Source organism: Rosa rugosa, chromosome 2, assembly GCF_958449725.1.
Source record: "Rosa rugosa chromosome 2, drRosRugo1.1, whole genome shotgun sequence".
Lineage (NCBI taxonomy): Eukaryota > Viridiplantae > Streptophyta > Magnoliopsida > Rosales > Rosaceae > Rosa > Rosa rugosa.
Genome location: NC_084821.1, coordinates 50,476,554 through 50,494,374, shown reverse-complemented (window position 1 = coordinate 50,494,374; position 17,821 = coordinate 50,476,554). Strand labels below are relative to the sequence as shown.

Genomic DNA, 17,821 nt, shown 5'->3' with positions numbered 1-17,821 from the left:
CAGCTCAGCATTGTTTACCACTCCAAGCAACTCAAAAAAACAGAACAAAGATTCCCAAGGCCCCAATGTAGGAGCTGATATAACAAAGTAGACCCCCAAAGCAATCACAACTCAACGACTACTCATGGCTACTCTATTGCCTCTCGATGAAGCTCCAATATCTCTTCTCCATTGGCAAACTCAACCAACTCATATCAGAGATCATCTCCCAACCCACTTCTCTCAATGACACCCCACCCAACCCTATACTACGAAGTAACCCAACCCATGCCAGTACCCAAAACCAAGACTTGTTTTGAGCTGATTCTCCAACATGACTTTCCCTACACTTGTGGAACACCACTAGTCCTTGCTCACTACCCACCACCACCACACTTAAGTCTAATACAGAAGTTTAAGAGGAGGTCCACCTGTATAACCTGAGAGAGGTAATGCAGACGAATACAATGACACCTCGCAACTATGTAGATGGAAGATTAAGATGAAGGATTTCGGCATTCACATGAAAGACGGATAATCCAAGTCAATATCACAAGCTATCTAAAGTCACCGGCTCCCCAAACCAAAGGGAAAGGGGTTGAGGTGTTGGTAGTCCCTGATGGGGTTGGGTGTGGGAGGCCAACCGGGGAAACCCGAGTTAGTGAAATGCTATTTGGGACTAATGGAGGACCGAGTAGGGTGGCAAATACAATGCAAATGCAAAATGGGGCAGGGTTTGAGTTGCTTCGAACAGTAAACATGGTTGAATGGCACTACAGTATAATTTAAATGCACCACAACACAATCATCCTTGAGCATCATTATAGTACCAAAAAATACCAACCAAATATATTGAATTCAAGATAAACAGCATCAGACCAGTAGGAAAATGAAAAAAATGGCACCTTCAAAATCATCAAGCTAACACATTTACAATACTGTATTGTCATCAAAACAGGGGTTTACCCTGACATCAATTCCAAGAGTCATGAATCTCATATGAACAGGAAACACCACATTATCTCATGAAAGTTTACGAGACTGAGTAACTGCACTTGGAATTGTTAATCCCTAATCGGAATTATCAACTGATATTAACAGGAAACACCCCACTGACTAACTCGACCTGGACTATCAATTAACAGAATGTACACTGCCTAGAACATTAAATTGCATAACTCTCATCATCTACTCCAAAATGAAATGAAAGAACGTCAACAATGATCCTTTGAATTGTATGTCACCTTGGAGACGTGTTGATCCTTTGAATATAAAGAATACCACTCTTTCAGTTCCAAAACAAAATGCTCTGTACTCACTGACTAACATTCTCGTCCAGAACGAGGAGTCCTTCCTGCAATATCAATATAAAGATTTGAGTCAGTTGTAGCATAAACTACACATATAATGCAAAATGACACCTCTGTGTTTTATATAGTTGTTGGCGAAAGTGCAATTGGGCAATGCTACTCACAAGTCAGTAAGAACAAAGACTATCCTCATTGTGAAAAATTAAACATGTATAATCCAAAATGCCATCAACACTAGTTCCTGATTGCTCAAAGCTTAAGTTCCTGGATGCCCCATGCATTGGGTTTTGGAGGCCAACCAGGGAAACCCAGTTGGCGAAAGTGCAATTGGGCAATGATACTCACAAGTCAGTGAAGATCAAAGAGTACCCTCATTGTATAATTGTTGCTTGAATCTAGCCTATAAAATCAAACATTACTTAACCCAAAAGTAACAGCAACCGAAATCCAAAGCGAAAACCTAAACATGAATATATGCAGACATAATGGTGGAATCCCTGTGATGGGGTTGGGAGGCTGATCGGGGAAACCCAGTTAGTGAAATGGCAATTGGGAGTAAGCTTGGCAAACACAATGCAAACACAAACGCAAAATCAATAGGAAAAGCAATCATGGTCGAATCACACTAAATGCAACACAACACAAATCACCCTAAAGCATCATTATAGTACCAACAAACCAACCAAATTAATCGAGTTGAACACAAACAGCATCAGAATAATAGGAAAGTGAAGGGAAAAAAAAAATGATACTTTCATAGTCATTGTATTGGCATCAAAACAGGGGTTTACTCTGACATAAATTCCCAGAGTCATCAATCTCATATTAACAGGAAACACCGCATTATCAAAAGAAAGTTTGGAAGATTGACCAAGGACTTTCAATTACAATCCCTAATCACAATCATGAACTCATATTAACAAGAAACACCCTAATTCCACTTGGATTATCAATCCCTAACATTAGATGCTCCAGTTAAAACCCTAATCAGAAATGAATATCAAGAGTGCACCTTTAGGCATAGAGAGAGCCAGGGGGTGGAAACCTTGTCTTGGAAAGCCTGAAATTTTCATCAAGAAGCTTCACATAGAAGTCGTGCAACTCCATGGGAGGAGTTTCAGCTTGAGCTTCTCCGCCGAAAACTGCAAAACGAAGTCCCCCAGCTATATTGTTCTTGACGACCTCAATGACCTCGGCGTCCGTGTATCTCCTTCCCAAGGCAGCCAAGTTCACTCGGAGATCTTCAATGGCGGCCACGTAAGACTCAGTCGAGACGTTAGCAGTGAGTTCCAGGTTCTTGTCGGCGGTGCAAGAGTGGCGTTGATAAGAGCCATGACGGCCTTGTCGCCGGCGGCATCAAATTCGCCGTTGTCGTTCTCGAAGGTCCCATCTACGTAACCGTAGAGGTTGAAGGCTTGAAGAAGCGTCGCCATTGCGTACTTCCAGATGACGTAATTGCAAATTCTTTTTCTTGATTTTTTTCTTTCTGTTTCTGGAAATGAGATCGAGGACTACTGTGTTATATTTACCGAGAAAGACTTGCGTGGGGTACCCGCATGGCGGTGCGGCATATCAATCACTGCTCAGCAGAGGGGTCTTTTGGATATTGTACATTCAAAGAGCAGGGGCAGTTTCGGAAAAGAGGAAAACTTTTCTTTCTTCTGATTGGGTGGCCCTAAAGCCACGTGGTGGGGAAACCCCCACCTAATTACCTTCGTACCTAAACTACCCTCGTACTGTGGAAAAGAAATGTCACTACCACCCTCACTCTTCTCCGTGTTAGTCTACGATTGATTGGTCAGTCGACGTTCAGCGATGCCTCAGGCCCTAACTTCTCTTCGATCGGACGGCCAGCTGCCTGACACGTGTAAGGCCAAAAGCATAGACCTTTTCTCTCTCAAAATTTTATTTTCTAAGCATATATGTTAATAAAAAACTTGTCCAAAAAAAGAAAAAGCATGTAATAAAAATGTATAAAATTTGCTAGCACACCAAAATTTTTTATTTAAATTTTAAACTATTAAAATTATTAATTTTATTATTTATTTATTTATCTGAGAGCATCTTCAATAATTAAACTTAGTTAAGTTAAAAGCAAACTTAGTTAAATTATGTGCACTTCATTAGCGAAAAATAGAGTTGGGAAATCAACGTGAGTCCCTCTATAATGTCATCACAATACACGTCCTAACGCAGACTTATGGGGAATGATCACCTGCTTTGTTGCATTCGCAAGTACCAAAAAATCAGTTTCAAAAATCCGAGGAAACCAACCTTGGTTCTGCGCAAGACTCATATCAGCTCTACTTGCTAGGGCTTCCACATGTTCAGCTAATTGAAGAGACTGCTTGGTATAACCCTCCAACACAGTTACCCTCAGCATCTCGAACAATAATACCAATAACCAATCCCGCCCAAAGATGTCTCCCTTACACAGGCTCTGTTAGTGTGAGTCATCGTTCCCTATTAGGAATAGACTACAAGAGAATATATTGTTGTAAATACTTACCTTGTATATGTTGTAGTACAGTAGTACACAATAGTTGTAGTACGATTGTAATTTGTTTATATACACCACAGAATGGGTGTAATAACATATCAGAAAATTATTTTCTCAATCTTGTCTTATTTGACTTGGTATCAGAGCAAAGATCCGAAAAGGACTTTGTCTCTTTCTTTCAGTTTTTTTCTCAATCCAAGGAAAAACTATTGGGTTAAAAGCCAATTCTTTGGTCAGGCTCTGAAACGACGTCGTTTAGACGTCCTCTTCATCTTGTTTGTTCGCTCGACTTCGTCTTCAGCAACAGCCTTCGCTCGCTCGACTGCGTCTTCAGCAACAGACAGATCGCCCAGACCTTCAGTCCAGACCGGCTCGTCTTGCGTCCCAGATCGCCTCCATCTCTTCAGCAACAGACAGATCGCCGAATCCCATCAGTCCGGCGTCGCCCCGCTTCCGGTCGTTCCTCTCCCTCCCATCAGTCCGGCGTCGCCCCGCTTCCGGTCGTCCCTCTCCCTCCGTCAGAACCAGCTCCACTCGGTAACCCAGTAACTCGGTCAACTCGACCAACTCGGTCAATTCCAACAGTTTTCAAAAAAAAAAAAAAAAAAAAAAAAAAAAAATATATATATATATATATATATATATATATATATATATATATATATATATCGCTGCAATTGTTGGAATATCCTCTTTTTCCGCTGCATACTCTGTGATTTTTACTACTGAATTGTTGTGATGGGTGGTGATCAAAGTGAAGGTCAGGGTTCTAAGACCAATGAGGTTCAGAAAGTTGAGGTCTCTGTTAAGAGCTCAGAAGGTGGTTCTTTTGGTGGTACCAAACTCACTGGTACCAATTTCCGAACATGGAAGAAGATTATGTCCGTTTATCTTCGCGGGATACACAAGATGGGACATGTGACAGGAACAATCAAGGTTCCTAGTGAAGATGACATAGAAGCCTATGCTAAGTGGGAAGATGATGATGGGTTAGTAATGTCTATTTTATTCAGAGCCATGACTGATGATGTGCTCCAGATGGTAGAGGAATGTGAAACTGCTGAGGCAATATGGAAGACGTTAGGAGATCTCTATACAAATGAGTCTGATTTTATACAGGTTCATGAACTGATGTGCAAAGCTGCAGGAATGCAACAGAATGGGCAACCAGTGTCAGTGTTTTTCACCAAGCTGAAGAATGTATGGGCTGAAATTGATCAGAAGCGTCCTTGCAAGATCAAGAATCAGGAAGATCTTGTGTGGTACCAGAAGGAGAAGGAGCTAGAAAGGGTTCATGTCTTCCTGAGAGGGCTTGATGAGAAGCATAGCAGTGCCAAGGGAGAATTGCTCAGAATGACAGACGCTCCTAGTTTGAACACAGCTTTTACATACATCCGCAAGGATGAGTCTCAGCAGGAAAGTGTCAAACATGCACAGGTTGAAGTATCTAGCCTAGCCATTCAGGCCAAGTCACCTGCACCTTTCCTTCAGCAACAGAGTCCAGCCCCACTTCATCAGCAAGGTTTCCCGCAAGGCTTCTCCAACCGTCCTCGTCCTCAATGCTCTTATTGCAACGATCTTGGGCATGTTCGGGAGACTTGTTGGAAGTTGAACCCACACCTTAAACCTAAAAAACAAGGTTATCGCCTTAAGGGGAAAGCAGTTGCGGTTCACTTGGTCCAAGAACCGGATTTCTATGGAGTGGCTGGCCAAGATCATCATACAGCAGGTGGAGCTACCCCTACAGCCTCTATAGCTGGTCGAGGTAAAATTGGTATGGCTTTACAGATTTCTAACTTTGTTGGTTCTGATACATGGATTATTGATTCTGGTGCCTCCGATCATATGACTTATGATAAATCATATTTTACTGAATTGTCTTCCCCATCAGTGTCCTATGTAACCAATGCCAATGGTGAGGCTTTTCCTGTGTTAGGGTCAGGGTCAGTGCGTATTACTCCTACCTTAGAACTTCATAATGTGTTATATGTGCCTGACTTATCTCATCACTTGATATCTGTCCCACAATTGAACACTGAGTCTAAATGCTCTGTAACCTTTTATCCTATGTATGTGATTTTTCAGGATCTTCTCACCAGGGAGATAGTCGGTCGGGGGTATCTGAGGGGCCGGTTGTTCCATCTGGATCAGACATACGCAGGAGAGAAACCAGGAGCACCGTCCCGAGCCGCTTTGACTTCGACTTCTGATAAGCTAAGTGAGATTTGGTTGTGGCATCGCCGTTTAGGGCATCCATCTTTTAGTCTTATGAAGAAAACCATGCCTACTCTGTTTATTGGTGTGGATGAGTCAGTTTTACATTGTGAAACATGTGTCTTGGCCAAGAGTCATCGTGCTACTTATTCTCCTAGTATTTCTAATAAAAGTGTTATTTCTTTTGAGTTGATTCATTCTGATGTTTGGGGACCTTCTAGAGAGCCTACTGTATCGGGTATGTGATATTTTGTGTTGTTTATTGATGATTGTACAAGATTGTCATGGGTTGCTCTTCTTAAAACCAAAGATGAAGTCTTCCCTGCTTTTCAAACCTTTCGTAATCTTGTTCAAACACAATATCATAGCACCATTAAAGTCCTTCGTTCTGACAATGGGGGGGGAGGGAGTATGTTAATCATGTGTTCCAAGAGTTTTTTCAAAACCATGGGATTGTTCACCAAACCACGTGTCCACAAACACCAGAACAGAATGGAGTGTCCGAACGGAAAAACCGTCATTTACTTGATATGGCTCGTGCCCTTCTTTTTAGTGCTCATATGCCTAAGTATCTTTGGGGCGATGCTATACATGCTTCCTCTCATCTTATCAATCGTCTTCCATCTAGTGTCCTTCAGGGCAAAATTCCATTTGAGGTTCTCGCCTCTCATGTCTCCTTACCATCTTTTCACAATCTTCCAGCTCGTGTTTTTGGTTATGTTGCCTTTGTCCATGTACCAAAAAATCAGAGGTCTAAGTTGGATGCCCGGGCCCTTAAGTGTGTGTTTGTTGGCTACGGAGGTCATCAGAAGGGGTACAAGTGTTATCATCCACCCACCAGAAAGTATTATGTCACTATGGATGTTACTTTCTTTGAAGACATGAGTTATTTCTCCTCTTCAGATACAGCTCTTCAGGGGGAGAATTCATATTTTGAAGAGCTATATCATGGAGAGGGGGAGGAATCAGAGGGAGGAGGAGAAGGCACATAGCCAGGAGGTATTTTGACGGATCCGGTTGAAACTATTAGCTCGCCTCCTCCAGCAGCAGAAGCACCAGTTCCCATCACTCAGAATGAGGTTGAAGACACAGCTGCCCCTCCTGCCATCGCTTCTACCCCTGACCCACAGCTTCCGGGTACTGAAGATCATCCATTTGTGTTACCACTGATACTAGTAGTAGTGAGTCTAATGTTGAGCAATATGTGTTACCACATAGGACCACTCGAGGTCAATCAGCCAAAAGATATGAACCTACTCTTACTGCCAAATCAACATATCCAGTAGCCAACTATATGTCCACTAGGAGGTTGTCTAAGTCATATGCATCATTTGTGAATCAAATATCTGCTGTATCAGTACCTAACAAAGTGCAGGATGCATTGGGGGATCCAAAGTGGAGGAAGGCTATGGATGAAGAGATGGAGGCGTTGCAGAAGAACAGTACTTGGCAACTTGTGCCTCCACCACAAGGCAAGAAGGCTGTAGGCTGTCGTTGGGTGTTTACCGTGAAGCATAATGCAGATGGATCAGTGAATCGATACAAAGCACGTCTTGTAGCAAAGGGATTTACTCAGACGTATGGTATAGACTATGATGAAACTTTTGCTCCTGTTGCCAAGATGAATACTATTCGGGTTCTGCTCTCGTTCGCTGCTAGTTTAAACTGGCCATTCCGACAGTTTGATGTCAAGAATGCATTTCTTCATGGAGAGTTAGCCGAGGAAGTATACATGAGCCTCCCACCAGGGTATGTAGTTGCTTCTCCTGGTGAGTTTGTATGCAAATTGAGAAAGTCTCTGTATGGTCTCAAACAGTCACCTCGTGCTTGGTTTGGAAGATTTTCACAGTTCATGCGGAAGGTTGGTTACAGGCAGAGCAACTCAGACCATACCTTGTTTCTCAAGCATCAACAGGGGAAGGTAACAGCTCTAATTATCTATGTGGATGATATGGTAATCACTGGTAATGACACTGTTGAGATGGATAGACTGCAGAGACAGCTAGCTTCTGAGTTTGAGATGAAGGACTTGGGTGAGCTTAAGTACTTCTTAGGAATTGAGGTAGCCAGGGGGAGAGAAGGAATCTATCTGTGCCAGAGGAAGTATGTTCTTGACTTGCTGACAGAGACAGGTTTATTAGATTGCAGACCTATTGATACTCCTATTGAGCAGAACCATGGTTTAGCTGAGTATCCAGATCAGGTACCTACTGATCGAGCTCGCTATCAGAGGTTAGTTGGGCGCTTGATTTATTTGGCTCATACCAGACCTGACGTTGCGTATGCAGTGAGCGTGGTGAGTCAGTTCATGCATAATCCGAGTGAGAGTCACATGGATGCTGTTATGCGAATTCTGAAGTACTTGAAGTCAGCTCCAGGTAGGGGAGTACTATTTTCTAAACACAACAACATTCTTGAGATTTGTGGCTTCACAGATGCAGATTGGGCTGGAAATATCACAGACAGGAGGTCGACATCAGGTTACTTTACCTTTGTGGGAGGTAATTTGGTTACATGGAAGAGTAAGAAACAGAAAGTTGTGGCACGTTCTAGTGCTGAGGCGGAGTATAGAGGTATGGCTCACGGAGTGTGTGAATTGTTGTGGCTGAGAAATCTGTTACGTGATCTAGGTTTCATACTCAAAAATTCCATGCAGTTGTATTGTGACAACAAGGCAGCTATTGACATATCACAGAATCCAGTACAGCATGATCGTACTAAGCATGTGGAGGTTGATCGTCACTTTATAAAGGAGAAGCTAGATGCCAAAATCATTAGCTTTCCTTTTGTTCCAACTGAAGAGCAACTTGCAGATGTACTTACCAAAGGAGTTTCCAGGAAGGCGTTTTATGACTCACTAAGCAAGTTGGGCATGGTTGATGTATATGCGCCAACTTGAGGGGGAGTGTTAGTGTGAGTCATCGTTCCCTATTAGGAATAGACTACAAGAGAATATATTGTTGTAAATACTTACCTTGTATATGTTGTAGTACAGTAGTACACAATAGTTGTAGTACGATTGTAATCTGTTTATATACACCATAGAATGGGTGTAATAACATATCAGAAAATTATTTTCTCAATCTTGTCTTATTTGACTGGCTCCATCCATGTTAATCTTCAGCCAACCTTGGGGTTTACTATTCCTAACTTTTGGAACTGATGTCTTCTTCCTATAGAATTGAAAGTCTGTTAACCTTGCATTTAACAACTCTTGTGGATGTTGTATCTCTTATCATTATTATGTTCTTAGTTATTAACTGCATGTATTTCTTGTTCTGAAGTTGTGTGTCTATAAATTGAGATATAGGAAGAAATTGAAAAGCTTGCTAAATGTTCTTAATAATTAACTGCCCGTATGTCCATCCGTTTGGATTGAGATATGGGAAGAAGTTGGTAATATGTGCATATAGATTAAAATATAGGAAGATATTGAAATGATGAAATGATCTAAGAACTTGCCCGAAGGAAATCTACATTATGTGTGTCTTAAAAACTAGATTCAACGGAGAATTCTTGGGTACCTTGGTGTTTTCCATACCCTCATTTTGTTAAATATTTTGGACCATTGGATTAGTAATATATCCAATGGTTCAAAATATTTAACAAATTGGTAACTTGTTTAGCCCTTAGCCTTTCTAATTTTTTTGGTAACACAAACTACTAATTGAATTCATTCTAAAAAAAAAAAAACTACTAATTGAATTGAAAACAATAAAGATAGTGAAAACAATAAAGCCAATTAATGTTTGATTATCAATTGACAATTGACAATTATGATTTTTCCTTTTTCAAAAAAAAATAAAAGAACCTTCTATCCTAGGTTCACCGAATTACTTTTAGTTAAATAGTCTATATTACTAATTAATTTTATTATTAGTGAATTAATGCTTGATTAATGCTTGTTATTAATGAACAATTACACAATTGAAAATTACGTTTTTTCCTTATTAAAAACAAAAACCTTCTAACCTAAGTTCGCAAAATTAGTATTAGTTAAGTAAATCTTTATTACCAATTAATTATATCATTAGTAGTTTCCTTAACCAAATATAATTCTTTTTACATGCATTTTACGACAACGACAACAATTAGTGTAAAAATAAATAATATTTGTTTTAAATGTAGTCAAATGAGAACCTACTTTAGGACTTATTTACTCAAATGAGAATCTACTTTACTCTAATGATCGAGAACCTATTACAATTACCACTTTTAAGACTTAATTACTCAAATGAGAACCTACTTTTCTCTAACGAAGACCTTATTTACTTTAATGCGGATTTTTTTTCTAATTACCACATGTGTCCTCAAAGTGGTTACATGAGTCCTCAAAGTGGTAAATATTATATAAAATAGAACATATATGAATCTTTATGTTTTTATCATTAGTGAAATTATTACTACAATGACTACACATTTTATCACAACCCACAACACTTGATGTAAAAGCGGTAACTTTTATTCTATTTGTAGTAATTACTCCACCTAAACTAATGTACTAATTTATAGACAATTTAACAAGTATGACAACAAATTTGTTGTCAGAGTGGTAAATCTTTATGTTTTTATCATTAATGAAATGATTACTACAATGACTATATATTTTACCACAATCACAACAATTGATGTAAAAACGGAAACTTTTGTCCTATTTATAGTAATTACTCAACCTAAACTAATGTACTAATTTATGGACAATTTAACAAGTGCAACAACAAATTTGTTGTCAAAGTGGTAAATCTTTATATTTTTATCATTAATGGAATAATTACTCAATGACTACATATTTTACCATAACTCGCAACTATTGGTGTAAAAGCGGTAACGTTTGTTCTGATTGTAGTAATTACTTCAAAAACTATACCATTTACAAGATTACCAACCATTTTACAATTCAGACAAAATTTGTGTTGTGAACATGGTAAAATTAAAATTAGACCAAAAGATATGTAACAACTCAGTATTGTAAGGAGCTTCTCCACTTGATAATCAAGGTTCTAAATTTGATAAAAGTTGTCCAAATATGATATTTACATCTTTGACCACTCAATTACAATAACCACAACAACTGTTGTCATAAGTCGTAATTGTAGTTCAACTATGTGTAATTTATTATTTTGACAATACTTGTTACATGATTTTTAACAATGTTACATATCAAGAAAGAGTGTGTTGTTAATATGGTAAATTTTATTTTTTAAAATGACACATGTCGATATTTAATTGGGTAACCTGTTGACCAGTTCAGTAGGTTTCCACTATATTAATTTACTAAAAGTAAAAAAGATAAAAAAATAAGGGTATGACAAACACCAAGGTACCCAAGACGACCCCAGATTCAACAAGTCTAGTTTGCTATGAATATCAATATCCTTTAAGAGTACTTCATCGAAAAAAGAAAATCTTTTAAGACAAAAATTTCTGATAAAAATCCGTTTCAATTTTGGCTTTTCTAGTGATGCTAATTTCATTTCAAATGTTAAGTATGTGTTATTGTGTTTAAGAGCTGATCAATGCAACAGACTCACGACGCATAGAGAAAGATTGATAAGTGCAATTGTGATGGTTGAATGTCAGCTGTTAAAACTCTAACGACTCAACAATATTCCTACAATTAGGCACCTTCTTAATTTCAAGGGAAAAATGCACGAACAGTGTCTGGAGACTCTGAGGACTGTCAAAATGATACCTGAACTTTCAAACGTATCAATGTGATACCTGGACTTATATTTTCTTGTCAACGTAGTACCTACATCAACTTTCTGTTACGGCTCCGTCAGTTCGAGTCATGTGTAACTCATGTGAGGCCGAAAATGAGGGCAAAAACGACTTTTCCACTCCATCAAATCCTAAAGGGAAAAATGCACGAACAGTGTCTGGAGACTCTGAGGACTGTCAAAATAATACCTCAACTTTCAAACGTATCAATGTGATACCTAGACTTATATTTTCTTGTCAACGTAGTACCTACATCAACTTTCCGTCACGGCTCCGTCAGTTCGAGTCACGTCCGACGCATGTGAGGCCGAAAATGAGGGCAAAAAAGACTTTTCCACTCCATCAAATCCTAAATGAATAAATTTAAAATTTAAAATAAAAACATAATAATTTATTATATTGAAAATAAAAGATGATTAATTTTTTTTGCTTTTTCTATTAACCAAGATCAATCCAATATATTCTAAAAAAAAAAAAAAAATCCCAATCCGATAAGTATGAACCTAACATTTCTTCATGTTCATCTTCTCAAACCCAGCAAAAAGGCAAAAATAAAACAAAAGAAATCTCAATTGTTCATGTTCTTGAACCCATTCTTGTTCATCTTCTTAATTAAACTCGACAAACCCATTTTGAAAGAGAAATGAAAGATCTGGGAACTCCAAGAACAAAAAAGAATGAGAAATAATTTTTTTTAGCAAAGCTCCTCCCTTGTTCGATTCACTTCTAAAACACAAAACCAAGTCCAACTTGTTTCTGCAAAATCATTCAACCCTATTCAACTCCCAAGTCTGCCTTAATTGGTGGCAACACCAGCAGCTGCGGCGAGGACCATGAGGTCCGCGCCCCGAAGAAGCGGGCCGAGCATTGGATCTAGGAGAAGACCCGCTGCCTTATCAACTTCCGCCGCGAGGTCGATGGCCTCTTCAACACCTCCAAGTCCAACAGAGAAAGCACGAAGACTTGGATTGCAAAACAACCAAAACAATCACAGATGTATCAGATCGAATTAACACAAAATTTCATTCCTCTTTTGAAATCGCCTCAACAACATCAATGCAGACCTGTTGTGAAATGGGCAATAAAGAAGAAGAACCAAAAAGACGTTGCAGAAACCCTGAATTTTATTTTTCGTCACCACCCACACCCACACCTCCACCAAAACTCGAACTCAAACTCAAAATCCATTAATATCAAGTTATTAACTACAACAAAAACACCAGCAAGTAATGATATAGATGATCTCTCCGCCCTCCTCCTTCCTCGATCTCAAGTCCCGCTTTGAGTACCGTCGAAGTTTCCAGAGAACCCAATCCAAATCCAAATCCAAATCCAAATCCCAATCCCAATCCCAATCCCAATCCCAATTTCAATTTCAATTTCGTCCTCCAAAATGAAGGACATAGTCTTCTTGAAGCCTCGCTTGTCAAAGATCTGAAATCGGCGATGAAGTGCGCCGCCGATCCTTTCGTCGTGGTCAACAGCGTCAGCGCTATGTGCCTGAAATCGAGGAGTACTAAGGTGTTGTTGCGGGAGGAATTGGCGAGGACAACCAGTCTTTTTAGAGAGTGGTTGATCGAGGGGAGAGGAAGAAGACGAGAGGTGGAGGGGTGAAATACTGGTTACTACCCTGTGGTTTAGGTCCAAAATCAATTCAGTCCCTGGACTTCTAATTTCATCAAAAACACCTCTGCAGTTTCAATTTTGATCTAATAGGTCCAATTTGTTAGTCTTCCGATAATTGAGTCATTTAACTTGTTGACGTGGCTCATATATGACATATGTTTTATGATGTGGTGTTGAGGTGGCATGCAGAGTCAATTTAGGAGTGGATCTCACTATTAGAAATCTATCAAATAAAAAGTTTTTCATCAAATAATCCAACTATAAGTTGAACCATAGCAGAATATTAACGAATTGGACCTATTATATCAAAATTGAAAGTATAGGGGTGTTTTTGATGAAATTACAAGTCCAGGGACTGAATTGATTTTGGACCTAAACCACAGGGTAGTAACCAGTATTTAGCCCAAAAAATTAATTAAAAAAATTAAAGGTAAATCAGTCTTTTTACCAAAAAAAAATATTTAAAATGTTTTTACCAAAAAAAATATTTAAAATTTCAGTTATAGGGCAAATCAGTCTTTTTACCTTCATTTTGTACCTCATGTGCCTCACACAGTCACACGTGGTACATTTAACGGTGCCGTGACGGAAAGTTGATGTAGGTACTACGTTGACAAGAAAATATAAGTCCAGGTATCACATTGATACGTTTGAAAGTTCAGGTATCATTTTGACAGTCCTAAGAGTCTCCAGACACTGTTCGTGCATTTTAAATGTCAGTTATAGGGCAAATCAGTCTTTTTACCTTCATTTTGTATGTCACGGGCCTCACAAGTGGTAAATTTAACGGTGCCGTGACGGAAAGTTGATATAGGTACTACGTTGACAAGAAAATATAAGTCAAGGTATCACATTGATACGTTTGAAAGTTCAGGTATCATTTTGACAGTCCTCAGAGTCTCCAGACACTGTTCGTGCATTTTTCCCTAATTTCAACGAAACATTAGTTGTGCTGCATATTGTTCGACTAGATTAATGGCAAGTGTGACTAATATGGGGTGGCTTTTCTAATAGACAGCTTATCAACCATGCTTATATAAATCCTAAACAAAGTGCAACCCCCATACACCGTGATAGCACTATACGTGTCTCAGAATTGCGTGCTTTGGCGAGGTTAGACATGACTGCATGGGTGATGATCCAATTGTTTTTAGTTATTTTGCTTTCAATAAAGTGTACTCCTCTCTTGGCCTAATGAGTTTTATTCGATCGCTAGGGTTGGTTCTCGTTTCTTGCCAAAATAGTCCAGGCATATTTGAAGCTGCCGGTAGCTTATCTTGGGGTATGTAATACTATACTATCTAGTTATGCTCTCGATGATGGGTATATCGTTATATATGAACGAAACTCATTCTCCTCCAAAAAAAAAATATATATAAAAAAAATAATCACCAAGTTCATGCCACCGGAGAAAGCATACGAAGAAGAAATTGAACAACTGGAAGACAACAATCTGTGTGCAAAGTAATCCGACTTGAAAGGTATGAAAAATCAATAATGGAACTAAATGATAGGAAACTGCGACATACAATATTTAGAGGGATTTAATAATACTGTGAGATATGGTCACAAAGTTGAATCCACAGCTGTCTAGTCGTAGTGGGGCAGTTTAGGCGCATGCCCCAGAGTGCGTCTGCTGACAGTGTAGCATTGATGAACAACATTACTCTTAGATCCTCTCTGCACCAGATTTCGTAGCTTGGATTAATCTGTGCAGTAGTTGTTGATGATGATTCTCCTTCATCGTCGTCCTGGGCTCGAACGAATTTCTCAGGGCACTCAAGTGAACCATCCAAGTAGCCGAGGAGATTGTAAGCCTTGAGAATGGTGATTATTACATACCTCCAAGCGAAGAAGTTTTCGTTTTCCAATTTGAAGGGTACGAGGTTGTGTACGTTCGAAAGCAGATCAGGCAATTCTGAGCTTGATGATGAGGAATTATTCAGAACTTGCAGGACCATAATTAGTTGGACATGATATCACAGAATGAACATGTGCGTGTATATATAGTGACTTGGTCCATGTTGATTGGTTGGGGGAGTTGGTTTCCTTCTCGGATTATTACTTCGAGTTATAATTATCCTCGTAGTCCAAACTCAAATAAGAAAAGAGTTAGGATTGGTTTGAGTGTGCTGTTCCCCTGCTCACTGAAATCATTTGGTCATTTGGTCACTCACCGTCCGATTGAAATCGGACGGTTGACAGGTAAGTACTCAGATATATGCTGACTTCTGTCAACCGTCCGATTGAAATCAGACGGTGAGTGACCAAATGACCAAATGATTTCAGTGAGCAGGTGATCAGCAGCGCGTTGGTTTGATTATCTTTCCACTCTAGGACTTGAGTTTGATTTTTTTTTTTTCTTTTTTGAAAAAGGACTGGTGCGGCTGCCCTCAAGCCTTGATTAATGAAATTGCAGAATACAAGGGGGGGGGGGACATAGAGCCTGAACCCCAGATTACAATAAGCATAGAGAGAACATCCTGAAATAATACCAGAACTCTCCACAAAATCTATGTATTCTAAAGCACCAATTAGCAAAGAGTGCACGAATGGCTACTCCATTTGCTTTGATATAGCGGTGACATACCGGAAAGATAACTCTATAACGAAGAAGCATCATTAGAAAATAAGTACTAAAATACTAAAATAAGTAAAAATTATCTCACTTACTCCAACAACAGATTTTTATTACCAGATACTCAATTTAATGTAAAAAGACAATTTTACCCTCAACCAAATTAAACAATTACATTATGTCTCTCTCCTTCCTCCTCCGATCTGCACACAATCTCTCTCTTTCATTCCTCTGATTTGCACACACACTCTCTCCCTCTCTCTTTATGGACTCCTACACTCCCCTACTGGAGAAAACTCGGGTTCCCCAATCCTCCCTCCAAAAATACGCCGTGATTTCAATCTTCTCGAGGCTTCGATTTGCTCAGAACTATCTAGACTCTGACTCCGAACACGGCAGAGACGCCATTTGCCAGTGCCTCCACTCCACTCCCCCCCCCGTCGACCAATCCGTTCGCGGCTCTGCAACCTCGTCGCCGACGACAGCTCCAAAATCGATGTCCACCGTGGCTTGATGGAGCTCCTGTCTGCACTCGAAGGAACCAATTCGAAGTTCGTCGACCTCTTCGCTCTAGGGTTTGAGCCTGGTTTGATCAAGTTAAAGCAAGTCTTTGTCGTTCGAGAGAAATGAACAGAAGAAGAGGAGGCCCTAAAGGTCGTAACTCGGAGGTATGAGAAAGAGTCTGAACCTACTCTTGAGACTATAGAGCTCCATGAAAATTACACTAGTGTACATGAGACGTGGGATAGAAACTCCATCATGATTGATGATGTATTTGCGCACTTATAGCGCATGAGTTTATTGAGTCTGATGATATCGAACCACACTCTGTTGATGAATGAATGACAACGTAGAGAAATTTGGCTTAAAGAGTTAAGGGAAACTGCTGGACATGATCTTCATTGGAAGCCCTTAAAGAGTTAAGGGAAACTGCTGAACATTTGAAATCTGATTTTGAGATGAAGGATTTTGGGAGAACACGATTATGTCTCAGTTTGGAACTTGAGCATCGTGTTGATAGATGCTTAGGCATTTTGACAAGGTCAAGCCTTAAAGCACCCCCATGATCGTCCATAGTCTTGATCCTGAAAAGGATCCTCTTCGTCCAAAGGATGATGACGATGCAGAAGTGCCTTACTTAAGTACAATAGGCGCATTATTGTACTTAGCTTAATACGCAAGACCGGACATCTCATTTGCAGTGAACTTGTTAGCTAGATATAGCTTTGCGCCAACGGAACGCCATTGGATTGGTGTAAAAGATATCTTTTGGTACTTGATATGTACGATCGATTGTTATGGGCTTGTTCTATCCCTACAGAGAGACGATGGATTCAGACCCATCACACACCAGGAACGCCGCCAACACTGGCTTGCGTCCTCTATCCCCATCCCAAAACGACATGTGTTTTGGAAAGTTTTCCTGATGTTGGGTATCTCTCTAACCTACATAAAGGTCATTCCCAAACTGGATAAGTGGTCACCATGGGTAAGACTGCGATATCTTGGAGGTCTACAGAACATAACCTATTCGCTATATCTTCGAACCATGCAGAGATTATTGCTCTTCACGAAGTGGTTCGTGAATGTATATGGATTGGATCCATAATTACGCATTGTTCGAACAATTGTTGTTTGAAGTCTACCACAGATGAGCCTATAGGATAATGCTGCTTATTTTGAACAAATGAAGCAAGGCTACATCAAAAGCGACAACACCAAGCATAATCAGCAACAACAGACTCCCCTCAAGATCAAAGTGAACTAGGTTTGATCTGAGGACAGTGTAGCAGACTTGCTCACTAAGTCATTGCCTAAATTCCACTTTCGAGAAACGTGTTGGTAGCATCGTTTGCGGAAGTTATCCGAACTCCCATGACCATTGTCATCTGG

The 17,821-nt window shown here is 39.7% G+C and overlaps 1 protein-coding gene and 1 long non-coding RNA gene across 3 annotated transcripts; one reads left to right on the top strand and one right to left on the bottom strand.

Annotated features, from left to right (window-relative positions):
- Positions 1-869: 869 nt before the first annotated feature.
- On the bottom strand, positions 870-2,765 carry LOC133733434 (uncharacterized). Its single transcript, XR_009857714.1, has 2 exons — positions 2,302-2,765; positions 870-1,333 (listed from the first exon to the last, which is right to left on the bottom strand). It is a non-coding gene; the product is annotated as an uncharacterized LOC133733434 (long non-coding RNA).
- Positions 2,766-4,462: 1,697 nt separating this feature from the next.
- LOC133734665 (uncharacterized) lies at positions 4,463-6,151 on the top strand. Of its 2 annotated transcripts, none has more exons than XM_062162280.1 (2): positions 4,463-5,554; positions 5,875-6,151. In XM_062162280.1, exons 1-2 carry the CDS (start codon positions 4,528-4,530, stop codon positions 5,997-5,999), a joined length of 1,152 nt encoding a protein of 383 aa, XP_062018264.1. In that variant the 5' UTR covers positions 4,463-4,527; the 3' UTR covers positions 6,000-6,151. The 2 variants fall into 2 exon arrangements, with proteins under 2 accessions (XP_062018264.1, XP_062018263.1); XM_062162279.1 differs by having other exon boundaries at positions 4,463-5,563.
- Positions 6,152-17,821: the final 11,670 nt, after the last annotated feature.

What these genes read in the sequence shown, in the direction of transcription:
- LOC133734665 (XM_062162279.1), top strand. Translation starts at nt 4,528, where the DNA reads ATGGGTGGTGATCAAAGTGAAGGTCAGGGTTCTAAGACCAATGAGGTT. An exon ending in AGCTGGTCGAGGTAAAATTG is followed by an intron (nt 5,564 to 5,874) that starts GTATGGCTTTAC and finishes GTGATTTTTCAG; the next exon opens with GATCTTCTCACCAGGGAGAT.